The 27,206-nt window shown below is 40.9% G+C and overlaps 1 protein-coding gene across 13 annotated transcripts; it reads left to right on the top strand.

Annotated features, from left to right (window-relative positions):
• On the top strand, positions 1-26,575 carry LOC127961527 (transducin-like enhancer protein 3-B). 13 transcript variants are annotated; one of them, XM_052560694.1, is made up of 22 exons: positions 1-21; positions 1,494-1,685; positions 2,385-2,485; positions 2,819-2,882; positions 4,264-4,308; positions 9,742-9,804; positions 9,913-10,017; positions 13,175-13,207; positions 15,268-15,472; positions 15,622-15,638; positions 18,754-18,873; positions 19,549-19,599; positions 19,684-19,836; positions 20,258-20,390; positions 20,613-20,791; positions 20,889-20,965; positions 21,154-21,403; positions 22,118-22,365; positions 22,464-22,611; positions 22,882-23,032; positions 23,392-23,468; positions 25,011-26,575. In XM_052560694.1, exons 2-22 carry the CDS (start codon positions 1,662-1,664, stop codon positions 25,116-25,118), a joined length of 2,352 nt encoding a protein of 783 aa, XP_052416654.1. In that variant the 5' UTR covers positions 1-21; positions 1,494-1,661; the 3' UTR covers positions 25,119-26,575. The 13 variants fall into 13 exon arrangements, with proteins under 13 accessions (XP_052416654.1, XP_052416658.1, XP_052416656.1 ...); XM_052560698.1 differs by lacking the exon at positions 1-21 and adding an exon at positions 644-1,027 and having other exon boundaries at positions 9,913-9,987; positions 13,178-13,207; XM_052560696.1 differs by lacking the exon at positions 1-21 and adding an exon at positions 644-1,027 and having other exon boundaries at positions 9,913-9,987.
• Positions 26,576-27,206: the final 631 nt, after the last annotated feature.

Below are 27,206 nucleotides of genomic sequence, written 5' to 3'. Positions count from 1 at the left end.
TGAGCAGACAGCGTGAATCAAGTAATGAGGGCTGATTTCACAGATTATGCTGTTAATTTGAGTTACATTCAAAATCGGTAGCATAACTATACATTGGCAATGAGGGTCCCTCTCGCTTCACTGTGCTAGACGTCCTTGGAAAGGATAAAACAGGACATTTGATGGATGTTTTGGCTCAAATCAGTCGATCAACTGCTCACATATTATTCTACATTAGCGACGGATTCGCAGTGTACTGAAAACATGGCATTAAAACCTTATTTATGAAACGTCAAAGCACGTATAATCAGATTTAATGCAACTCCCCACTGCTTTTCGTTGAAACCGCAGTAGTCATGCTGATAAAAAGAATAGAAGCGAAACAGACAATTTCGCTTGTAATATGTATTTCTTAGGCTACAATCTATCTCTTGAGATTTCAGTTGGTGGCCAGACTTCGAACAATCGTCGCTCATGTAAGTTGTTTGTCTACGGGGAAAGCAACCTATTTAGAGCCAAAATGGCGAACATGAGGTCAGATTTCTATTGGCCAATCAGCACGCGGGGAACAGACGTGCCCCACGTGGGGTTCCTGTGTTTGATTGGTCGGCGCAGTGAAGTCCTTTCCGAGCTTTGATTGGTCGCGTTGGCTTGTTCTCGCGGTAGTTGAGCCCGCGTGTCAGTGGGTAGTCTGTGTGTGGTACTGCGAGCGTTGGAGAAACTAGGCAAAGCGATTGCGAGCGGCTGGCACGTACGAGGCAAACTTTTCACTATCAGACATTTTTAAACAAACGAGCAAATAGGGATTGGGAGAATTTACCAACAGCGGGAATACTGCGAACTGTGTTCTAGCGAGAACCGAGTCTTAACTGAGGAAAACATTCTCGAAGCGATTGTTGGCGTTGCTTTTGTAGGGTTGGGATTGATTCCCAACCAGCGCCTAATACTGCTCGTATAAGGTCACGAGTGGAGGACTTCGACGTTTCCTCGGTGCAAGGAATTATTGCTGTATTTACATTCGTGGAAAGGGATTTTATGGAGACTAAAGGTAACGCAGAAGATAACTTTCAAAAGAATACACTTGTAATCCAGACTGTTTATTTAGCTAATTCAACACACATCTTGATATATTTTCTCCGTTCCTGTTTTGTAATTTGCAAAGCTGCAATTGCTGTATTTACTTCGAGGCTCGACATTGTGCTAAACGGAATAAGTGTAATTTTTGACCAATTTATCTAAGAATTGCTGTAAATTGTTGTGGGTTCTGTTGATTGATGTCTTATCGGGTTAAATTCAAGCAAACAGCAGTCAGGTAATCTTGTTATTGCGAGAAGACTCATAAGCAGCTTGTTAGTCGCAGCTCGCAGCGCAGATGACAAGCAGCAAATGTGTGTTTGACTCGCTCTACACAACTATTCTGTGTTTACAGCACGCGCAGCTCAATGCTTGACTCTTATTGGAGATAATGAGCCAGCGCGCAATGTTTCTGTCTTGTTCCTTGGCTGTGTGTGAAGGATAAGGAAGTTAAATCGGGTATAAAGAGCGGGAGAAGCAGTGGACGGACTGGGCTTTGTTTGTCCGCGAGTGCAGGGAGGGGTGACCGACGGGCTCTCGCTCATCTACTCGGATTACTGAAGAGCGCCACATCCCTGGATCTTCACTTCAGAAAGGATACATTCAAGATGTATCCGCAGGGCCGGCATCCGGTGAGTAACATAAATTATATTGATACATTGTGTTCAGGCAGCTGCGCGCAAAAGCGCGTTTTCCTTCACCGTTGAGCACATTGTGTCGCGTGACGTCTCCATCGCCTCGGTCCTTTATTTCTGCACAAACCAAACTAGGATGTACTCCTCTGGACGTCTGTTAATTTGCGTTTGAACAGTAGTATGTTTTCATTTCACTTTAAAACGGAAAAACGTTTAGAAAAAATGAAAGGAGAGGAGTCAGCTGCTGGTTTTTCTCCGGGGCTGTTTAGACGCAGTGACCCGTCGGTGTCACGCCGACCCGCTGCTGAGTGTTGGAGGCTCAAAACCACCGACAGGCCGAGCTCGAGGGAGCGTCTGGGCACTTCTGACAAACCGCAGTTCAGCTCCGATGAAATATCATTTCCCTGAAAATCGGGAAGCATGAAATGTGTTATTGACACCCGTGGTTATACCCATGACTTGCTCAAAAACACAGTGAAAGCAAAACCTGAGACCTATGAACTGCCGTAAAAGGAGTAATGGAGAAGGTCGTAGGTTGTTTTTGGTAATGGTGGTAGGAACTCAAAGGTACAATGACATGCTAAAAACTGTTGTTGGAGTAATCGCATACTGCATCAGTGGCCTGGTTGGGTTATATTCCTAACATTAAGTTTATCCTTTGCAACAGTTCACATTATTTATATATACTTTTTTCAGGCACCTCACCAGCCCGGTCAGCCAGGCTTCAAATTCACTGTAGCAGAATCTTGTGACAGGATCAAAGATGAATTCCAGTTCCTTCAAGCTCAGTACCACAGGTAAATATTGCGATGACTCATTTCACACCTGTTACTAGACTCTGAGGCGGCTCTGATGCTAATTTTATTCTGTTTAAATCTAATGCAGCATCAGTGCAACCTCAAACTTCACAGTTGTTGGATAGTCACTATAACATTGTACATAATATAGGCCTACCTGTGTGTGTGCGTTTTGTAACTGTTTGTTTATAGTTTAATATTTGTATATGTAATTGTCCCTACAAAAGTACATATGTCAATAAGTTGCTTGTGTATGTGACCGCATCTTTAAGTGGCTTTGCTTTTCAGGAACACTAGAAACTCATTATAATGATCTTTCTCTCTACCTTAAAGTCTTAAAGTGGAGTATGACAAACTGGCCAATGAGAAGACAGAGATGCAGCGACATTATGTCATGGTAAGAGCAAGATGTGGTTGGTTTTCTATCCGACGTCTTCTATCTGTTGATCTTTTGTTTCTCTGACAACATCAATAGGGTCACCAGCTAGCTATCTGAGCTGGTGTTTAGTATCCACTGCCCCTATTTATTGTGTGATAGCATTTGCATTGATTGCACTGGGGGATCAGTGTTGAGATTATAAGAGCGTGGGTGTTTTTATTTGTTGTGAAATACCTGGAGTCTGTTTTGGGCAGGGTGTTACTGCTTGTTCCATTCACTCTGACTCAAGGTGCTGAGTGTCTCTATGTGTGAGAGAGAGGCAGACTTGCTCCGTTTAATCAGATTTGGATTTTTGGAACAAACTGCATTTAAGAGACAAGTCCATTGTAAATAATTTTTCAAGATTTAATAATAATTTTATGATGATAATGTGCAGTGAATGTAAACAACACAGATCTTGTCACTTAATGAATTAAAAATCAACCAATGTATGCATTTATTCAGTGGAGGTTTGTGTAGTTGTTTTTGTCTTAGATTACATAGAGACCTGACTCACATGAAACGTTATCAACCTTCAGGATGATTGCAGTCTCGCTCAATATTGACCCTTGTGTGTGGTTCAGGAATTACACTAATATTAGTGTGGCTGAACGCCTCTTATTAGAAGTTCAGTGAGTGGAAACGGAATTCCATCAGGATGTGATGTAATAATGCACAGGTTGAGCAGTGTTAACCGAGCTCTACTCTCTCTTATCTTATTTGAACATGCAGCAGATATTGACTCAACATGCCGGCACCTTTGTTAAATATTATTTTTCGGAGGAATGCCGAATGGTAAAAAGTCCACTACTAGATAAACGGAATGAAATACACAGTCACGCTCCGAGAAAAAAAAAATGTTTGCAGAAGTTGTTCAGATGGTCATAGTCTGAACGGCTATTTTGAGTATAGAAAACCACCTTTCTCTTGAATTGACAGATGCCAATGATGGAACTGAAATGAAATTTTCAATGAAAATAAATGTTTCTTAGAGATGGAAGAACAGTGAGGAAAGGGAGAGTAAATAATGGTGGATGAGATGCTTATTTGTCAATCTTTGCATAGTTTATTTTTAAACCACAGTTCAGTAACTGGTATGAGAAGTGTGCTTTCATGAATGTTAGTAGTGAGTAAATGCCACTAAACAAATGTTGCCAGAGAGATTCATAAACATTGCTCTCTACTCCTATAATCAGGCAATTATCTGAGTCCTAGCTGTGTGTTTTATTTTTTTATTTTTTTCATGGGTGTTAAACTAGGAAATAAATTGGGTGCATAATAAAGGTGATACTCTTCACTACTGCAGTCAATAGCGTAACACTATTGTTTGCTAAATGCATTTCTCCTTTTTTTCTTGCAGTACTATGAGATGTCCTATGGGCTGAACATTGAAATGCATAAACAGGTATGTGATCTTCTCGGACCCCATATTCTTTTTATTGTACATTGTGTGGGTTTTATTTGTGGGATTATTTGTATTTTACAAGACCAATACTTCTGGTCAGAAAGATGATAATGACATGCAATGATTCTTGCAGATATTATAATGGGTGCATGCACAAAATCATGCAAACGTACAGTTTGAGTAGTGATACATATGATTAAATTGATTACGGTAGTTAGAGGCATAGTTATTAGTGCATGGTTGAATCTGGCTTTTGCAAGTCTGATTCCATTTCCCGATTCTGTTCCCTTTTTTTTTTTCTTTGTTTCCTATGCTGCCCCTATAAATAAGTGTCAGAAAGTGGTGTTTGCACACAACAGAACTAAAAATAAAAGGATAAGCAAGAGAAAGATAGAGGCCTGGCCTGATAAAGGTCACTAGGTCAGCAGTGTCCAGCAGGAAATGTTATTTAACCTCTTTTAAGTAATTGATGTGAATGGTTGGCAGCACAGGCAGTCCTAATTGTTGTCAGCCGGTATTTTTTTTTTCTTTTCTGCAACTGATCGATTGGGGTTTCATAAACAAGTGAGGTTAAGAAATTGATGCATGTTAAAAGAGATACCAGGCGACACCCCCTTTTCCTCTATTTCTCTATCTCTCAATGTCATTAGAAGTGATATGATGTATAGTCATATGAGTCATATGAGGAGAGCTCAGTTTGAAGAGGCCTTTTATGGTTCTCACCCTGAGGCCTCACAAGGTTAATGGTATCAGTGTGAGGGTGGTGAATTGTAACAGCATGCACAATCCATCAGCTACTCCGACTGTGTGTGTGTGTGCGCGCGCGCGCTCGTCTGGGCCACATCTTTCTCTCTCTCACAGACACTGCATTTTCTGAAAGGTTCTGCCAGGCACTTATCTCCAGCTGTGAGAGAGACAGAGAGAAAATGAAAAGGGAGGGAAGGGAAGGTACAGGGGCTTTGCGCAAACAGGTTAATCGACTGGCTTTTTTTTCAGAGCCTCTCTTTTGTTTATCAATAGGGCTCTGACTGAGTGGACTCAAACGCATGAATTATTCATCGGAGCATGGACTCCCTGCTCTCTGGAGTTAGTGATGACAGCAGTCTGATAACACACAGTCTGCCCTTCATGTAGTGCTTTTGGAAAGAAGGGAAAAGGAGGAAAATGCATTTAGGTGCCAGATTTGTCATGTGCTTTCAGGATCCACCAGATTCGAATTAGTGTTAAATAACCGTTTTATGTAAACACACTCGAGAGTTTGTAGTGGTGCGAGGGTCAGCTCTAATCTTGCGGTACGTTAGAGCCTCAGGGCAGGATGATGAGTTTTACGGTCATGAGGGGAGGGCTGGCCGTGTGGGGGCAGGAAGTCGACGGCTGTGCTTGTCAATGTAGCCCTTTAATTACTGAGCCTCAGAGGCCCCTGATCTGCTGTCCCTCTGTGTTTAACACAGTTCCCTCTGTCTTCATTTTCTTCCCCATTTTGTCCTGAAGTGCCCACTGCTGAATGAATGCAGAACTATTGTGTGTGTGTTATCGTTGGTGTGGCCGTATTTGGTCAGTTCTTTGTGTGTGCATCCACTAAGCCAGATTCATTAAGTGAAGCTCAGTCTGTGGCCTTAAAAGGGTGAAAGAGAATGAGGAGGGGGGTTGAGACTGGCAGCGGGGAGGGAACTTGTTCAGATGAATAATTGATTCAGGATTCCAGGAATTGTTTGCCAAGGTGATGATGGTCGATTTGATTCTGAGCCAAAGCAAACTGACTCGGAGCACACTGCAGTCTCTCTTCAGAAGTGTTTGTGTACATGTGAGTGAGATGTCTAGTGGTGACAAAATGTGCCCGCATTATCATGGCAGGCCAGTTGATTCCTAACAGAATGCAGACAGAGTTATATTATATTTTATTCTGACAGTTTATCTCTAGTTTAAAACCCACCATTTTCTTTAGCATTTTTTAATTTTTTATTTATTTATTTTGTTACATTTAATTTATTGCACTAATAATCCATGCATAATGCCTGATAAGGTCTGTAATTAAAAAAAAAATTGTCCAGACAAAAATAAACTGTGAAATCAATTGCTTTAATAGTGAATTGGCATCACAACATTATAATATGTTGATATGCTATATTAGCTGAAAATGCATTTGTTTTAATTATTTAATGCTTTAAGAATTAATTTTAAGTAATCAAATGTAAGCCTATAGGACATTTTAAGCTACTTGCCACATTGCATCTTCATTGTTGAATATAGATATTGTTGTGTGTTTGTGTATAAAGTTTGGGTCACATCTGTCTCTCAGCTCTGTGCACTGAACCAGGTGGTCGTGTCTGTGTCCTTTGTGTCCGGCTTCAGCAGATGAATGCACAGAGAGACACAAACATCACTAAACGGTTCCAACAGGATTTGTGCTGCAAATGCAGCGAGGGCAAGACAGAGAGGCACCCTGTACAGACGGCTGCTGCTCAATGCAGCCTTTCAGCCCGAGGGAAGCCGAGGTTTAGAGGAGCCTGTGTCAGGCGAGAAGGAATGAACTCGAGTGTGTGAATGCCACTGAGTGCTTTGGTTTATTTGTTAACTTGTCTTGACTCTTATCCGTGAAGATGGCTTCATCTGTCATCAGAATGTATATGTTTGAGTGAGCATGTAAATGTAAGTTCAACTGTACAAACTCGCTCCCTACTTTCCCTCTATCTTGTGTGTAATTGTTCATTGAGTCATGGAGAGAGTGCAGTGGTCTGTGTGTGTGTTCATTTGTCAGTGAGTGGCTCTCCTTCAGTGTTCAGTTGTTTTGCAGCATATTTAATCCTCATCAGTGTCTCGCTGCACTCAGCTCGTACCCACAGCAACAGGTAAATGGCTTCTGGCGTGCCATTGACAGGGCTGTGTGTGAGAGCTCTTCACACGCTGCTTGACAGCACTGAGCACCTGGGATTGTGAAGCTGTGCAGAAAGCCTCTCTCTGCTGAAGGGCCTTGTTTTCACTCCCTGCGCCTTATTTTTTATTTTTTTATCAGCCTGTGTGGGAGCTGTTCTAGTAGCTTACGGTACGCCTCTGGAACTCTGCAATACTGCGCTTCCTGTTCTTATCCCATGGTGCAGGGGTTTAATTTGAGGTCAATGTTGATTGTAGGTTTGTGTAAAGTGATTCTGAATCAAGTCCTTTTGGCTTTTTTTTTTTTTTTTTTTTTTTTTTTTTTTTTTTTTTATGGAGTCTGTTAACGTTAAATCTCACAAAAGACGTCCAGGTCAGGAAAGAAAAAGATTATTTGCATTGTGGCAGTTTAATTACTATTTTATTCCCCTCTAAATGTATTATTGTTATTTGCTGTTTTGTTGTTTGGTAATTCCCTGAATTCACTCTAAATTTATAAAAAAACTAAACATAATAATTATTATAATGACAGTACAGTATTTGTTTTGTAGCGTTTAAAATGTGAGGATAAAATGAGGATAATTAGAGGATAAAATGTGAGTTAGTGTTACAATGCAAAAAATATTAAAGCATTTTTGTAGTATCATGATGCAAAAACATTTTTTGTTTTCATGAGCTTAACCCTTGTATCTTATCTTCCCTAAAGTGTTTTATTTTTTATGATTGTAAATGTAGATATTTTACCACAAGCCACATTGTTTGATTCAAGCCGGCATCACAACAGGAAGCTGTTTTGCTAAAGCAGGTGCTTACTGCTCTCCGTATTTAGATTCTGTGGTACACAGTGTGCTGTGTACTAACAAGTCGTATGCCGTATATCAGTGGGAAAGTCATTTCTGATAATTGCTGTGGAATATCTTCTCCTTTGGACAGTCACCAGGGTTTTTTTGGCTCAGGCAAAAGGGTAGTGTTTCCCAGTCTTCTCTCTCTTAATACACACACACTTCACCTCACCCATGAAAGAGAAGCCGTTAACCCCCCACCCCCTCCTCCATCTACCCCCTTTCATCCCACATTAATTTGCAGAGTTGATCTGATCGACAGGCCGAAAATTCAATTTAATGACCTGCCCCAGTGCGCGTAATATGATTTTACTGCCTGTTATGGTCAAGCAGAGCTCCAATTTACATAATGATCTGAGGGAGAGATAGGGGCGGACCGGTTGCTGTGGCAACCTCAGAGTGGCATAGGGAATGGAAGCCAAGGGGAGGGGGCAGGGGGGTGAAGCGATGGAAAAAAGAAGCTCACTTTATTGCTGGCGTATGAGAACAGGCAGCGTATTCATGTTCGAATATTTCTTCACTTTAGTTAGATACCAACAGATTATGGTTGTTGTACGTGTTTGTTTTGCAAAGGAGTGTGTGTTTGTGTAGCAAATCTGGGCTGAGAGCATTAATAGCTCAGTGACTCTGAAGGGGTGTGGAGAGGGCTTAGATCCTTTGTTCACATCCCTAGAGACAGTTCATTACAGGTCAGAACTCATCCACTCTCACCCGCTCTAAAGAGAGACCGAATCCATCAGAGTGCCAGGGTCAGCACCCTCCCACAGGCACAGAGGTCACGCTGCCAAAAAATGAACGGAATGTGGCTTGCAGTGAAAGAAAGAGAGAAATTTCTCTCCTCCTTCACCTGCTGGGCCATCTGCTCCAACCTATAATCAATTTGTTCACCGCCCCATACTTCCTCTCCCTCCTCCCTCACACTCTCCTTTCCCTTCTCTCGTTTTCATTCTGAAGCGTTAGCATAGCTCATGATGAAATATAGCTCTTGGGGGCTTCAGGTAGCCGTGAGTAATGCAGGAGAACCAGAGCATGTTGGCTGATTACCCTGTCCGTCTCTCCATATCAATAAAAGTCATTTTGAATATTGCTGTAGGGCTCCGGTTCCTTGCCTCCTGCGCTGCTGGAATGGGAGCATGGGGAAAAATGGTAATTGCTCAGTATTGCCATCGTTAATCTCCCAGCACCAAATCAGCATTAGCATATTTCAGCATCTTAATGAAATAATCTGTCTGGGTAATGAGGGGGTGGGGGGATGGTTGAGGCCAGACGAAGCCCCCCCCCCCCACCACCCCTCCTTCCCTCTCTCCATCTCTTGGCCAGATGGGCACCGCAGGCCTTCTGCCCATCTTGGCCTGGCAGAGCTGTGAATTTGGCCAGATCTGTTTCAGTAGCAGTGTTCTGGAGCACTATTCGGCTTTGTGAGCCACACACACACCATATCAGTGCTCAAATCACCTCGTGTTCATTATACGGCGAGTCAGACACATGGCAACATCAGCGAAGACAGACGTTTCTGAAGTTTTTACTTCATTAATCAGTGGTAGTTTTGGAGGTATCCCATCATGCCTCGTTTAGATGCACCGAGGCTTGATTAGAGCATTCAGCAATGTGAAAGTAACGTAAGAGTGCTGTCGTGAATTAAGTACATTTGAGTGATTAGAGAAGAGCTGACAACATTTAATAACCGTACTGTTTGTATGTCTCTGTTTTTCTATTTCAGACTGAGATTGCCAAACGGCTAAATGCGATTCTTGCTCAAATCATGCCTTTCTTGTCACAAGAGGTAAATATTTAAAATTTCTGCTCATAAAATAAGCCATCTTGGTGCCATTATTTCTGTTAGCCCATGAAAATTTTCAGCCTATTGATTTGTCTTTTCTCTTTCCTCCAGCACCAACAGCAGGTTGCGCAGGCTGTTGAACGTGCTAAGCAAGTGACAATGACAGAGTTGAATGCCATCATCGGGGTACGTGGACTTCCCAATCTGCCTCTCACCGTGTGTATACCCCTCTTTCTCCTTCATTTGACCAGGGCTAGGGACAAACCTGCACACATGCAGCTCTGTGTACTAATACATTCCCGCCTGGCTCCTAAATGGCAATTGGATTTATAGAATATAGCAATAAAGATCAAATTAGCTCCTAAAGAAGGTAAACTAGCCTACTCCCACAGGCGGGGTTTGGGTTATAGGTGATGTATCAGATGTAATCCTCCATGTAAAACCTTCAATCCAACACCTATCACCTCAACCACTCTTAAACAGTCCGAGGGCAAATCCATGATTGCCAGAGATGCTTATACTTGTTCAAGGCGCAGATCAGGATCGTTGGTGTGTCTTAGTCCCATCAGTCTCTTGCTGCAGATTTGCCCTTTGCCCTTCATGGTCTGATTTTACTTTTTAATTTGTAATGCCATGTGTTTCCACCATGATGTTTGCTTTTTTTATGCCATTGTTGTTTTTGTCTCTTCAGTGTGTGCCACTTGTGTTCATTTTTGCGTGTAGCGCTTGTCTCTTTGTGTTTCTGTTTGTAACCGGGCTTGAGAGGCATGTGGAGGAAAACATGTTTAGGCTTGTGTTGTTAAGCTCTTGTTTTGATCACACAAAGGGAGAAGTCTAATTCTGTCAGGGTTGTCTGTGATGAGCCATGTTAAATACTTTAAAGAGCTTGTGTTAAGGAGTATTGAGAAGCTTCCTATTGACTTGGGCAACACAAACCTTACTTGAATTTAACCGGTTACTGTATTAGGCTAATTACATTGTGCCTAACCCCTGGTTATTGTCATTTTAGACCCCGCTTTTAACCCTGAGTAAAGGTGTATTTCACATTTGTATTTTAGAAGTGGGGTTTGCAACGCTTTTTACCTGGAGTATGAAACTTTGCTCCAGAGCTGGGTTAGCATAATAAATTGTGGTGCCAATCTTGTGCTAGAATGTAATGGCTAAATGCTTAGCAAGAGACAATCACGTACCTCATATTACCTTTATGGAAACACTGCACAATGTATAAACAGCATTTGATTAGGAAAATGTCAAATAATGACACACGTGATTTAGAGTTGGTATTTGATTCTAATCTAATAACAGATAATGTTATGCTGTGTTTAATCTAAATTATGCATTTCTGTTGGTCAGTAGACTAAGAAATGAAGTGCCCTTACATCACAATTATGTATACTTGATCTTTCTGTCCAGATATACTGTAGTATTTGAAAGATTAAATCTGTATTGTCACTAGAGATGCACCGATACAACTTTTTCCAGGACTTGCTCAATACCGATACTTTTATTTTTGGTACTTGCCGATACCTACTACAGATACTGATATTTTTATTGCACTTGTACATTTTTTTTTTTTTTTTATATTGGGTACAGAAACCAAAATAGTATGTATAACGTTAGCTGGTTAACTTCATTTATTAAATAGTCAAACCTACATTTAATCAGACACCTTTAACCATTCTCACATTATCACAGCTTATTCTCTATAATTTAGAAGATGGTAATAAAATACGTCTAACTATTAGTTAAAGTCTAATAAGTAATTAAAATCAAACTTTTATTGGATGTTAAATTAGTTAATGTGGCGAGTGTGGCTATCCAACTTTGATTGGCCTGGGCTGGGCTTTTGGGTAGGAGGTCCTGAGCTGGGTCGGGACAGCCAGAGCCAGATATTGGAATTCAATTAAGGCAAATGAGCCAAGACTCTGACCCCTGTTTTCAAGGTAATTGCTTCCTCGAATCTGCCTGAATGCAACTGTCGATGGGGCTCCATCATTTAACAGCTAGCCATTCAGCAGAGCAGCTTGGCAAGAGGTGGGGGAGGCATGGGGGCAGGGCTTGTTGCTTCTGCTCACACATACACACACACTTAGCAATCACATGGTCATCATGATGGTGGATAAATAGATGTAGTCAGGCAGACACTTGCCGTACTATTGCAGGAATTAACACACACACTCACACACATCCTCACAGGCTTGGGAGGGAAAAAAAACAAGCTTTTATTTGTTGGCTGGTTAGATGGCAGGAGATCAATCTGTGTGCCCTGACGGAGAGGGGGAGGGGGGTCATTAAAGATTCGCTGTTAATAAGGAGCCAGCAGTGTTTGGCACACACATAGAGAGAGAGAAAGAAAGAGAGGAGAAAGATTGTGAAAGGAGAGAGAGACATTGAGAGGGAGTGATATCCACAGGGAGGGGTGGAGGCAAATAAGTGGGTTAGCAAGAGAAGAGAGGCGCCCACGAAAGCTTTAGTCTGCGGTAAAACTGACCTGTTAAAGTGACAGTGCTGTACATGTCTGTGGCTTTGCTAATAAGTTACAGCTGACAAGGTTTTAATGTTAATGATGCTGTAGCTGTGCCAAAAAAAACCACAACCGTAAACCAACAGTATGAGTAATGCATACACTTGGGAAAAAAAAAATATTTAGAATATATATCTCGAAATGTATGCTCTACTCATACTGTTTATTTTTTTGGCATATATATGCATACTAGGGCTGTGATTTGATCAAATCAACCACAAAGTAATATTAATAATAGTAATATTAGAGACATCTTTTCTTTAAAAAAAAAAACACTTAAGCATCATTATTTAGCATTATTATATTTATTGTTATATATATTTTTTAATTGTAAACTGATTTAAACTATAATGGAAAACTACAATGTAATATTTTTTTCTCAAGTCGTGCTGCCCAGATATACATACAGATTTTTTTTTTTTATGTAAACCTTAGGGGCATAGGTTTGCTGCTGGTTTGCCTTTTGTTTAGATACAGAACACCAGATCCATTTTGCATGCTTTTTCTGTTCATTTGCATTTCAGATTTCACACTAGCAGCATAATGGCCTCAGTCTGACTCAAAACATGAATGATAATTATAATGGCGAATGTTTAGCCAGTTATATTTGTCACTACTATGCTATTAGAAGACTAGTAGGGATCATTGTGTCTTTCTAGGACGGTTAGGGTGTTCAGCACTGTGATTAGGTTAGAAACACACGCATTTGGATACAAAAGCACCCTTCATTGCTGAAATAGTGTCGGTCAGCGTTCATGTGCCTGGGTGGATTTGTGAAGTAGTGATGTGTTATTCATGAGTGAGCACTGTGAGCGTGTAATGACATGCTCATCTCTTTTCTCTCATCAGCAGCAGCCTCATGCTGTCTACCCTGCTCTGATGGTCAGTGCTAAAGACAGCCTCTGTGTGTTATATTTGGCTTTTTGAAGTGAAGTTGAGACCTCAATGTTCTTTAGACACTAATGCCTTTCCGTGTTATCGTGTGTGTGTGTGTGTGTGTGTGTTCTGCATTGTGCTTCCTTTAGTCATTAGTGTCAAAGCAATGGCTGTTTACTGGGAGAACAGTAGTGGTCGTTCACACAGGTTCATAAATTTATATGATATATTTGAGCCCTCTTTACATTGAGGTGACCACTGCAGGACTGCTGTTACATCAATAAAATGTTTGATACATATTTTGATTGCTTAAAACAACTGAATGCATTGTTTTTATTTAAAGCTAAATCTTCTGCTTACAAAATCTTATTATTAACGACTATCTGTTCACAATTTATTTAGATGAACTACTGTTCTTTTTGTTTGTTTGTCTCTTGTGTTCACCAAGACTGGATTAATTTGATAAATTATTTTTTATTATTATTTTTATTCAAATAAAAATATTTTAATACAGTAGTTAATGGCAAAGCTAGATTTGTTTTTGTTGTCACGTGGTCCTTCTGTGATCACTTTAATATGCTGATTTCTTGTCCAATTTAAAATTTTATTGAAATGACTTGAATCTATTTGAAATATATTTGTAACGTATTAATGTCTTTACTGTCACTTTTGATAAGTTTTAAGAAAAAACATATTGACCCCTACATTTTTTTGAATGGTAGTGTATGTCAGGTTTTTTTATTTGAAATATAATTTTTTTAAAGTGCTAATATGGACTGGATTGGTTATTAGTTAAGTACTGATGTAGACAGACTTGGGGTTTTGCAGTTATTACTAATATGGGCATGTCTATCTACTGTAGATTTGGGAAGGTCTTGTGCATGGGATGTATGTGTCACAGGACCGTTAATCCAGCAAAATTGGTCTGGTGATAAATTCTATAATTACTGTGTACAATTGTGGGAATTGAGGTATAAAATTATACAAGTCTGTGATTTGGATTCATATTAAGTCTTTTCACATGAAAGAGATTAAAATATATCCAAAATTTAAAAAAAGCCACTCAAATAAAAGCCTTTATATGCATTTTATTTTTTAACAGACATTAAGCACTGACCAACATAATGTTTAATCCAGATGGAATTAAGATAATCACACAGTGCAACACACATTTACCTGATTTCCTCAGTTGCATTATTACACCTTCCTCTCTCAGGTGTAAACAGCCACTGCTTTGACATCATGTGTTACAGGCTATTAAATTAACACAAACATAGAATGGGCTGCGAGGTGACTGTAGTGGATACCTTTCATTTGATGTTTACCTACATTTTGCTTAACTCACTTGACTGTGTGTGTATTATATATATATATATATATATATATATATATATATATATATATATATATATATATATATATATATATATATATATATATATATATATATATATATATTTTACACACACACACACACACACATATATATATATATATGTGTGTGTGTGTGTGTGTGTGTGTGTGTGTGTGTGTGTGTGTAAAATATATATATATATATATATATATATATATATATATATATATATATATATATATATATATATATATATATATATATATAATTTTACACACACATACACTATAGTGAATGAATGTGTGTACATAATATTGGCTCAGAAAACAAATACCAGAAAGCACCCTTATATTGTTTCTTGACTGTATTGGATAGGAGTGTGTAAAAATTCAGTTTGAAGCTGATGTAACAAGATTATGTATTTCTGATTTGTTACAAAAGATGCATGTTAAGTAGTGTAGTTTAAGAGCAGTGCATGTTTAGAAATCTGCAGAATGTGTCAGAGTGAGCTGTTCCTGCTGAGCTCAAGGAGGGCATGTCCTTGTGAAGGGTGTCCTGCTTTGATCCAGCCACTAATGGAGGTGTTAGGGTGCTAATGTTCCTCTCCATGCGTCCTGTGTGAGAGGGGCTTAACCAGTCACCTTTATTCAGTGTGTGCTGTTCATATCCCTTTTCCCTCCGACCCACTTGATGTATATGTGTGTGTTGACAGCAGCAGCAGCTCCAGGCTCAACACCTTTCTCATGCTGCTCATGGACCCCCGGTCCAGCTGCCCCCTCACCCTTCGGGGCTGCAGCCCCCAGGCATCCCTTCAGTCACGGGCTCAGGCTCAGGTCTGCTGGCGCTGGGAGCTCTGGGCAGCCAGGCGCACCTGCCAGTCAAAGACGAGAAGAACCACCATGACCTGGAGCACAGAGGTAATGCATGTGTGCACTGAAGAGAAAACAAAAACAAATTTTCTGAAGCGCTACACTCATGCTTTGGTAAGAAAATAAATGTAAATGCTGACTTGGTGTTTTTCTTTATCTGTTTCTTTAACGACTTCATCATTCTCCCATGGACAAAGAGCGGGAATCTAGCACAGTGAGTTCTGTCATTTTCTGATTTTCCATGTCTTTCTCTACTTGCTTTTTTATGCAGAACTTCAGTTTCAGTCTGTTCCTTACACATAACCACTATATGGGTTCATTTAGCAGTTTGCATCGTTTTTCTTGGTGTACACATACCACCATGGTGTTAGATGCTGCATTGGCATCTGTCAAAGTGGATCAGCATGATTGTGTCTTAAATTTTAAGTAAATTACATTGATCTTAAGGAGTTTTAGAGAGAAGGCTCTACAAACCATTTCCCTTACCTGTCCAAAACCCCCCAAAAAACTGCTTTGGGCATCATGTATCTACATTTCACATCTCGCATCACAAATGACTCCTGTTGTGTTCCATAAACTTCAAACAGTTTGAAGTGACATGAAGTAAATTGTGGCAGAATTACATTTTTTGTTGAACTACTCCTGGTGTTTGATGAAGAGGGGAGTCATCGGCATGTTAACAGCGTGAGGAGAGCAGAGCAGGCAGCATTAGGGCACACTAATAAAAGAAAATGGAGGGGAGCCTGCTGTATAATCCTACTTTTAATCCAGGTAAAAAATGCACAAAAGCACAGGCCAGGGATTAGCAGTGCTATAATTTCATCACAATTAAAAAAGACTTTGACTCTCTATCTTAGAGGATTTGTCCCTACCCACTCTTCATGTCTGCGGCTCCTGGCTCAGATAAACTCGACTCATTCAATCATATCTCATTGCCGCCTTTTTTGTTTCTCCTTGTGCCTCTTTTCTTCAGTTTTGTTAACTGCTCTTTGGCTCTTTGGCTCCACAGCTCTTGTTCTGTCCAATGTCAAATGTTTATTTGCAGTCTTCTTATAACAACTGAAAGTCCTCCCTATCTCTCAAATGCTGGATTGCCCCATTTCGCCTCTTAAACTGGATATGCAGAAAGGTTTGAGTTGGCGATAGAGTTTGTGTGTGTTGAATGGGCAGCAGTGTGAATGGGTGCAGTCATGCCTGCAGAAATCAGACTCTGCTGATGATTAGTGCTTCGTGCAGCAGAGGCCGTCCTGCTCTCTGCCTTCTTGGACTTCCTGTTGTCACGGGGTCATCTGATAGCACTGCTCTGACTTTGCTTGAGTCACGTTATGCCTGTCTTAAAAGGTCAGCCTATTAAACCCGCAGCTGAGACGCACACATACACGCTCCCGTCAGCCGGAGAGAGCAGTCTAGGTCTGTTTATTACTTTTGGATTAGCAGAAGAAGGGGGTGGGGAGAGAAATAGGTTGCTTAGTGCAGACAAAAGCAACACTGAGATTGTTGTAGAGTGTTTGTGAGTGGGGTTTAAGCTACCGGGATTCCTTTATGTCGCCTCCAGGAGAGCGTGGAGTTCCTTCTGCCTGGAGATCACTTCCTTTGGCCCAGCCACATCCTCCTTTTCATCCGTTTCTCCTACTCTCTCTTCATGAGTGTGGGATTGGCACAGAGATCATGCACTGGCAGTGCCACACTTTCTGGCCCAGAGATGGTGCCCGTCTGCCCAGCCATGCTCACAGAGGGAGCGTCACTCAGCCACTGCCACTCTTGGTGCATTCTGGGCTATGTAGCTCCAGCTGCCCCTTTTTATTATTACTATTATTAATATTGTATAAGAATTGGTGTTATTGGAATGGAGGCTCCAGGTTTGCTGTTTTATTTTTTTATTTTTTTGAAGGGCTTCACGATGTCAAATTTTGATTATTGCAATTTATAACATTAAACAAAATATTACTATTGTAATTCACTGTAAAATAACAAATAATTTTATTTTACAGAAGAACTGTAAAATTACAATACTTACTATTGTGGCCGTCTTCATTTATGTTTAAAATATTGGTCGGTATTTGTATTTTTAAATAAACGTAAGTGACCCAAACTCATAGCTCACGCAGAGATGTAGTTTGTGGGACTCAGCATTTACTGTGAACAAACCACTTTGAGAGAAAGCCAAAAGCCAAGCCACTTGTTGCTTGCTTGCTGAATGCCTCCCTCTAAAACACCCTGCGCATATATTTATTTTTAATTCAATCACAGCGTTTACAATTTGATAATCGCTCTAAGCCATATTGCTATTTCACTTTTATTTCAATTAATTGTGTGGCTCTACAGGTGGTTTTGGCAGTGGGCTGAGGAGTAAAAGAGGCATACATGGACTCCCTCTTTTAAGGCCCAGTCGTTGTGGTGAAATGATGGCTGTTTGCTGTGTTTTAGTCCGTGTGGGCATGTGCAGGAGGGTAGGAAAGCAAGCTGTCATCCGCCTGGTTAACTCTCGGGGTGAGGGGCCGTTTATTCTGGTCTGGTGTTTGCGTTTCACTGTGTTATTCTCTCTCTCCCCCCTCTGTGCCGCAGGGATCAGTTTTCTCTTGACCCTGCTGTCCAGTTTGGCGCATTGGCATTGTTTAATGCTCAGTGCAGGGTGCCCAGGGCTGCGAGGTTAGCCCAGAATGTTTGAAGTGTGGTGTGGTCAGGCTGGTTTAGAGGCCTCACTCTTCAGGGATAGTTTGCTCAGCTGTCCCGCCTGCTTTGCTTCACGGGGCCTGGGCTTGCTTCCTTGGCAAGCCCCACGCTCTCTCCTTTTCTCCATGCCAGGGACTACGGGGTGATCTAACAAGGCCTGGGGCTTAACCCCCTCACTTCTCTATGTTTACCTTGTACGAGCGAGGAATTTACACACATGGCTCGTTCAAAGCCGCCGGTGGCCCCATGTGGCCTCTGATATGTGAATCTGTGCTGCTGTGAGTCTGGGCCATCATGAGCATAACCGGCTGTCTGCAGCTAATGAGCTGAACCTAAAAGTGTCTGTTAGGATATTTTTAAGGGAGACGCTCCTACATGCAGTGTTTGTTTGAAATGTAATAAACCCACAAATGTAAATATATGAATGCTACAGGATATCTGAAAGGTTCTGTCAGTTTGGGTTTCTCAAGATGACACCTTTTGAGGGAGGATCCTGAATTCCTGATTTGAATTAAGTGCAAAATGTTTATATTATTATGGAAATATAGTGTTGTTTCAGGGTAACATTAAGTGTTGGTATTGTCATCAAGTGCAAAGTGGTATGTTTTTATTTGTGATTTTGTGCTGATCAACTTTTTATTTCTTTGTCCAAGCAGAATAATTCAGTATCACCATCAGACAGCCTGAGGGCCAGTGACAAACACAGAGGCTCGTCAGAATACAGTTTGGACCCGAAGAAACGCAGAGTGGAGGAGAAGGAAAACATGAGCCGATATGTACGATATTTATAATGCAGCCCCACATACAGAAATCAGTTGTTTTAAATGGACATTCTGTTCAATTAATGTTTTAAAGATTACATTTAACTGAATCTAAATGAAAATATAGAGGAAATTATTTTGCACTGTTAAATATTTAATAATTACAGATCTCTGAATGATACGATACTGAGATATTGTACATCCCTAATTAAGTCATGTTCTTTTTGCTATTAAAAAATATACTAATGTTCACAAGTATTAGCAAGGTTAATCAGTGTCAGTGAATACTTTTACATTGTTGCACAATATTTCTGTTTAGTTCTTTTGTGCTTGCTTTCTGTCTAATAGTCCTACAAACCTTTTGAAAATAGAAAGCTGTTATTTTTAATTATAATAGTATTTGTCAATATTATTGTCTTTACTGTATATTTGATCAAATAAATGCAGTCTTTGAGCATAAGAGACTTGGAAAAAAAAACTCTAAAAACTCTTACTGACCCCAAACATTTGAATGGTAGTGTATATTATGGTGTGTGTGTGTATATGTAACTGTCTATACATGCTAGAAATGTATGATTGTTCATACTGCCAACTTTTACAGCCAGCTGTGTTTTAGCCAAAAAAAATATTTTAGAAATCCATTATTTTCTTTGATCACTCTGGTATTTAACTGTTGTTTATACACTACAGGACAGTGATGGTGACAAAAGTGATGATCTGGTCGTTGATGTGTCCAACGAGGTAAAAACTAGTATAGCTGTTTCCCATTTTTTGGTTGGAGAACTGCTACTCTTTCGTATGTGACATTTCTGTTTCCCACTGTAGGATCCAGCCACTCCAAGGGCCAGCCCCTCTCACTCTCCCCCTGAGAATGGACTTGACAAGGCCAGAGCGCTGAAGAAAGATGCCCCCAACAGCCCGGCTTCTGTTGCCTCCTCTGGGAGCACCCCCTCCTCAAAAGTGAAGGACCACCCACATGTAAGTGTTAAGGAATAGAAGATGGGCATTTATGGTGTCCAGTCTCTGAACATTTGCAAAACCCTCTTCCTCTCCTCAGTTTTATTGCTGCAGTGTAAATGTCAAATTGAAGCGTAACATGAATACATCAGCTACTGTCAGACAAACAGCGGCTTAGCCGCTAGCCTTGGCTAATATCTCAATGCGCTTAGCTAGCCTCAGAGGGGAAGAGGAGAAAAGAGAGAAGAGAGAGTGATTAAAGATGAGTGAGAGGATGAGGTCTCGGGGAAGGGTTCAGTCTGAAGTTTAGCTTTATCCTCCTTCTCTATAATGAGCTGTCAGTGTTTGACTGGATTAGTGCGAGGGAGCTCTCTGGATTTTGAGCATTTGGGGTATGTAGCTTTAGCTCAGTTAATTCCATCTCTTTTCCTTCATCTTTCAGAACGACAAGTCCTCCACCCCAGGTTTAAAGTCCAACACCCCCACCCCACGCAACGATGCTCCCACCCCAGGAACCAGCAACACCCCTGGGCTCAGGCCCATTCCCGGAAAACCACCAGGCATGGAAGCGCTGAGTAAGTAGTAAATGTGCACTTTTTAACATATCCATTCATTAAGCATTCACATTTCTTGAAACTTTTTGACCATATTTTTGAGCCACCTGAGCTTGTAATGCTGTGTGGCTAATCTGGAGCCAAAGAAAAAATGATGGGGCTATGCTAACCAGTCAAACCTGTAAGTGTATGCATGCATTCAAAGCTTTTCAACTTTGGCTTTGTTTCTTCATATATTCCCAGCAGCACCTGCTCTACGTACACCATTGTCGATTGCGGCGCCATATGGGGCTCCATTCGCCATGATGGGTCACCATCCAGAGATGAACGGCTCATTGACCAATCCGGGTGTTTACTCTGGCCTTCACATCTCTCCTCAGATGAGTGCCGCAGCCGCTGCTGCCTATGGACGATCAACTATGGTTAGACACCTTGTCTTTATTTTCTTTGATTACATATACAGTTTTGGTTGGTTTTGCAGCTTTAATGCTAAGATACTAAGATGTCTGTGTGTTGTAGGCGGGCTTTGATCCTCATCCCCACATGCGTGCTCCTGGTCTGCCGACAAGTCTGACCTCTATACCTGGAGGAAAACCGTAAGTGCTGTTATTGAGCTCAAACTATGCATAATATGCTACTGTTAGAATACTTTTTTTTTTTTTTTGAAAGAAATGAATACATTAATTCAACAAAGATGCATTCAATTGATCAAAAGTGACATTTATGATCTAAGAAAATATCATTCCAATTCTTTTATCCCATTCTTTTGTGTTCTGATAAATAGGGCCTACTCCTTCCACGTTAGCGCAGATGGCCAGATGCAACCAGTACCTTTTCCTCCAGATGCTCTGATTGGACCCGGCATTCCCCGTCATGCTCGTCAGATCAACACACTCAGCCACGGTGAGGTGGTGTGTGCCGTAACCATCAGCAACCCCACGCGGCACGTCTATACTGGTGGCAAAGGCTGCGTGAAGATCTGGGATATCAGTCAGCCCGGCAGCAAGAGTCCTGTCTCACAACTCGACTGTCTGGTAAAAATTCATGTTGTCTAATCGGTCCACACATGACCAGAATTATCATTTCTGAAGTACTGTTTCACTTTTTTTTTTACATGTTAGTTTGTAATCTTTATCCTCCCTTTAATCCCCATGCTAAATAAAGAACCAATCTTCAGGATATGTATAGTTATTCTAGGGGAAAATACCATGATGGCTCTCTATTATCCCCCTCAGTCTGCATTACTTGCTTTTTTGTGTGTGCATGTCCTAGTGCTAGCTCCATAGTGCAGAAAGCAGTGTATCTGATGAGCTGTTCGGCCATTATAAAGTGATTTAATTTGTCTGAAAGCCTGAACTTATTGATCTCCCCCAGGAATAGGTCTAGAATTCTCCTGCTAATTTGAAAATGTGCTTCATCCTGGTGCTGCAACTCAAAACCCTTAAAAGCTTTTCCCTACCCACTTACCTTTCTGTGCCCTCTTATCGGCCGACTCTCCTCCTCGATTAACCTTGATAAACACAGGTTAGACAGGATTTAGAGAGGCAGAGCAAATAACAGGGATCTGAACAGCTGCTTTCCAGCCCTACCATTTAGAATGGTTCACCTCTTCAGCCTAATTATTGAGGGGCTGGAGAGGGACATTTGTACATATTCTTGTAAAATTGTTTTTTTTTTTTATCCTCTTTTAATGCATTATTCCGAAAAATGTCTGTCTCTCAACATGTGCTCTCTCTCTCTCTCTTCAGAACAGGGATAACTATATCCGTTCCTGTAAGCTGCTTCCGGATGGCCGCACTTTGATCGTTGGAGGGGAAGCCAGCACTCTGACCATATGGGATTTGGCCTCTCAGACTCCCCGTATCAAAGCCGAGCTCACCTCTTCTGCACCGGCCTGCTATGCGCTGGCGATCAGCCCTGATGCCAAGGTCTGCTTCTCCTGCTGCAGTGATGGAAATATTGCTGTCTGGGACCTTCATAACCAAACCCTTGTCAGGTAGGAATCATGTGAGGTGATGCTGCATGAAGTAGTGTTTCTTTGAGGATAGAGATGCATTAAACAACGATGTGTATATGTGTTGTTCATGTAATTAGGCAGTTCCAGGGCCACACAGATGGTGCAAGTTGTATAGACATTTCCCATGATGGCACCAAACTGTGGACAGGAGGACTGGACAACACCGTACGGTCCTGGGACCTGAGAGAGGGACGACAGCTCCAGCAGCATGACTTTACTTCACAGGTAAATGTTGCACACACAAAAATCATATATAAACCTTGTGTAATGTATAATATCATTGTGAAATATTATTGCAATTTAAAATAAGCCTTTTTTAATCTATTTAAAATATGCTAAATATGCTGATTTGGTTCTTATGCTGAACCATGCTGAATAAGTGTGTTAATTCTGATTATGTATTGAAAGTCCAAATCTGTGTTTGTGCATAAATTGTCTATGCGGCGCTTTTCGATCAGTTTGTGATGGGCTTTGTGCTTTTGTGCTTTCATCTAGATCTTCTCTCTGGGCTACTGTCCGACGGGCGAGTGGCTGGCTGTGGGAATGGAGAGCAGTAATGTGGAGGTGCTTCATCACACCAAGCCTGACAAGTACCAGCTGCACCTGCATGAGAGCTGTGTCCTCTCCCTCAAATTTGCCTACTGTGGTAAGACACTGTTACTTCACCTTGTATGTAGTGTATCTTGCACCTGAGAATAAGTGGGTGGAAAAACATTAGACTTGCTGTAAAATATATCTGAGACATGACATTGGAAAACAATTGCATGGAGTCTTACTTTAGTATTCGGTGGTGTTTTTCCATTTTAGCGGGGCCAGGTTGCACTTTGTACCACCCCCAGCACTCTCTCTCTCTCTCTCTCTCTCTCTCTCTCTCTCTCTCTCTCTCTCTTTCTCTTAATGGCCCACTCTACTTCCAAATAAGTCGAGCTGTAGTGAATCAAGTCATTTAGATCAACCTTGACTCTGTACCCATTAGTGCATGTGTGTTTGTTCCATTTCCTAAAGGTAAATGGTTTGTGAGCACTGGGAAGGACAATCTCTTGAATGCTTGGAGGACTCCCTATGGTGCCAGCATTTTCCAGGTATGTCGATCAATACTTTATTCCCTCCCCTTGCTGCAGACCGTAATACAGTGGGGGTGTGTTTGTGTGTTTGTGTGATTTGTAGTGTGAGATTCATAGATTCTCTATTTTCAGGCTTTCTTTTGGGACTTTTATTCCTGTTGTAATGGGGTGTTTGAGTGATGGCTTTTACAATAGGCCATTACAATGCATAAAATGACGTCTTTGTTGACACATTTTGCAAGTTTAAAAGCTTAGCACTTAGTTTGAGGAAGTTAAGGTGTCATTCTGAATGGCCTTGTCAAAAAAATGGACATCATAAAAAAAACAGTGGAGCAGCTACAGTTTTCAATCAGTATTTGTTAAAGTTTCAAGCTATTACATTGTTTTATTCCCTAACCCTAATGTTTTAAATATATATCTGATAAAATCTAAAATAACACAAATAAAATGACTAAAACTTAAATAAAAATTAAAGGTGAAGGGAAATGTATAAATAAACCATTTTACTCAGTCAACTGCTACTCCACTCCAGGTTTTTCATATTGTTTGCTCTGTTTACTGGTGAGCGTTTGCTTAGCAATATTTGTGCTTAGTTTTTTGGGGGGGGAGAAAAGTTATAATTTAGTCTACTATTGTGACATGCAGGCAGTATTACCTTAATTAAATTTAAAACATCCTTCACCTTCCCACTCTTGCATTTACCAGCTGCATGACATAATAATCTATTAATACTGTTTAACATGAGGGGAATTCTCGCTGACATTCAATTAGGGGCTGTTTACACGACAACTTTTTCAGCCCAAAACGTGAAACTTTATGCGTTTTGCCTATTTGTTTACACGACAATGCCGTTTTGGGGTCTGAAAACATCTCTATATGTAAGCATATTTTTGAAAACGGGTTTCAAAGTGCAACTTTTTGAAAACGGCACCGTTATCGCTTCCATGTAAACACCCAATACGGGAATCTTTGAAAACGGTGTTAAGTATGTAGACATGTGCAGTGTGTCGATTTTAAAGGTAATCGCGAACAAATATGTTGCTGCTGCTGCTCAAGAGTTTGCTAACGCTTCAGCAAAGTGTGGATTTACTCCACCAATATTACAACCAACAGTGGAAATACATCTATACATATGGCAACATGTACTATTTACTAACAAGGTGACAGTGCCAGCTGCATTTTTGGCTGTTTTCGCAGATATGTGTAAATGCAAATGTTTTGAAAACATTGTCATGTAAACATGAAACTTTTTAAAAACACAAGGGAAAAATTTCAGTTTTTAACTACATCATTGTTGTGTAACCATAGCCTTAAAAGATGGCCATTAAATTGTTTGAGCGATTTAAGTCTCCCTGCTTCAGGCAAAAATCACACAACTCTGCACTGCTCACATACGTTGCCAATTGTCAACACACCTACTTGCCTTCCAGAGTGGCTTAAATGCTTCAGTTAATATTTAGAAGGGAGTGATGTTGACATGCTGCTCTGTGGTTTATGATGTCACTGAGCCTTTGTTTGATCATGTCAGCTAATCGTTTTCCTGCTTTCCTCCCTCCACAGTCCAAGGAGTCGTCTTCTGTCCTGAGCTGTGACATCTCAGCTGATGATAAGTACATTGTGACAGGATCTGGAGACAAGAAGGCCACTGTGTATGAAGTGATCTACTAAATTCACTGCTTCGCCAGATATAAAGACCTATGTATGGAGTTTCTGATTGGGCCTCATATTTAATGGATTCAAGGGATCACTCCTCCACTTTTTCCTCCTTTATAGTAGGAACCCAGGTTAGGAACTGGTCGGTCCATTGGGATCAGTTCCCAGATGTTTTTATTTTTTGCGCACCTGGATTCTTACTTGGAGCAGTCCTCTAAAGATCCAAGCAGAAACATGTTAAACTGTCCCAAGGACTTCCAGACGGCACTAATGTAAAAATTATTGTCTGCCTTTGCTTTCGGTCTGCTCATGGGATTGTGTGTGCCTATTCCTTCCATAGTCCCCCCACCCCCACCTTCTTTCCTTCATTTGAACAAAAAGTGAACGATCTGTGATGTAATATGAAGCAGTGCTTCAGTTTTGGCCTCCTGCTCCCTGGACAATTTGTTAAAAAGTGTATATATGGAGTAATAAAGAACTTTTATAAATATATAATTATATATATTTCCATGTCCTGATATACTTGTGATGGGTTTCTTTGTCCTCATGTCCTTAATGCTTGATGAATGTAGATTAGAACACACTTTTTAATTTTGATTTTTGTAAGTACACTCTCTGGGCTGGCCATTTGCTAAAAGGCTCTTGTGGAAAACCCCTTCCTGATCTTAGTAATTCTTTTGTTTGCTTTTTGAGCCTATGTGCTGTTCATGGAAATGGGATCAGACTGGAATCCTGCGGAAGTCAGAATGCGACGGAAACAGCCCAGAGGAGAGTCAGGAGATGTTTGTAAATTGACAGCGATATTAAACTTGGAGAATGACTAACTGTACTACTTTTCTGTGCCCTTTACATTGTGTGGCGTCTTGTTGGAAAGAGGAATTCAGATAATGAAGTGTGATTGTAACATGCTGACTTGGCGTGGATCGCACATTGCGATGAGTAACTTGCCAACTGATCCCATAAGCGGCCCCACTATAGTTCGCTGTTGTTGAAATGGGATATGACTCACCTCAGTGATTGACAGCTTGCTTTTGCTGTAGAGCTCCACCCTATTGAGCCTGCAGCCTTGTTTTCACTCACAGATTGATGTAAACCTTCTTCTACTTGAGAGATTGGAGTCAATTGGGGATTCATTTCTGTACAAGTTGAGCCAGTTTTCTAATGAATATATTCATTGCCTGCACTGACTTTGGTGGAAGCTTGGTGTGAAAGTGTGTGTGCGTGAGAGAGAGAAAAGAGTGGCTCTTTTAAACCTGATCCTGGCTAACCATTTTTGTGTAATTGTGGACCGTTTGAACTGTTGGGAACTGGAGTCTACTTCATGGGACCACAGCAGAACCGGTCACAACAAACTCCCACTTGAGTACAGTACACAACCTTTCAACTTCACACCAAAGTATGTAGCAAACTGTGTCAGCACTGATCATGTACAGTTGTTAATAATTCAATAAACTTTTTTTTCTTTTGTAAAACGTGTCATGAATGTTGGTTTAATTGAGAGTACCACAATGGGATTTGAATCAGAGGCTGGGTGTGTGTCACGCTAACCCCATATGTCTTAAGTATGGAGACTAATGACAGAGGTTGGGAATACTGGATATGTCATCTAGATGTTCCCACATGGTGTCAAGCTGTTGAAAGGCTGACTGAAGAGTTGAGACATGAAGCGGCGTATGTGTGTGTGTGTAAAAGAGACATAATAGTTTCTGCTGCCTCAGCTATCTGTTGTAACCGCAGACCCAGCTGACTCAAATATGCCCTGCGGTCCCCCAACCACAGCGGGTGACACACACAACACACCCTTTTGATTTTCTCACCTCAAGTGGATTATCGGGCAAGAAGTTTGTTTGTGCCAATTGATTTATTTTGGTGGTTTGAGTTGGTTTCATTAAGAGTGTGATTTCAGTAAATGTCAGTCTCTCACCTGCGTTCTGATGCCCTAGAAGTAAAATGACTGTTACCTAGAGAAATGAACCATCACACTTCCTCTGCCCATGAACTTTGCTGTTGAAGTTTGCCCATGTGTTATTTAAAACGTTGCATGGCTACGTCGTCTATAGTGGGGAAAATGTTATTTGATCCCCTGCTGATTTTGTAAGTTTG

The sequence above is a fragment of the Carassius gibelio genome, chromosome B7 (genome assembly GCF_023724105.1).
Source record: "Carassius gibelio isolate Cgi1373 ecotype wild population from Czech Republic chromosome B7, carGib1.2-hapl.c, whole genome shotgun sequence".
Taxonomy (NCBI): Eukaryota; Metazoa; Chordata; class Actinopteri; order Cypriniformes; family Cyprinidae; genus Carassius; species Carassius gibelio.
Note: the sequence above shows the minus strand (reverse complement) of the source record. Positions and strands in the feature narration are given on the sequence as shown.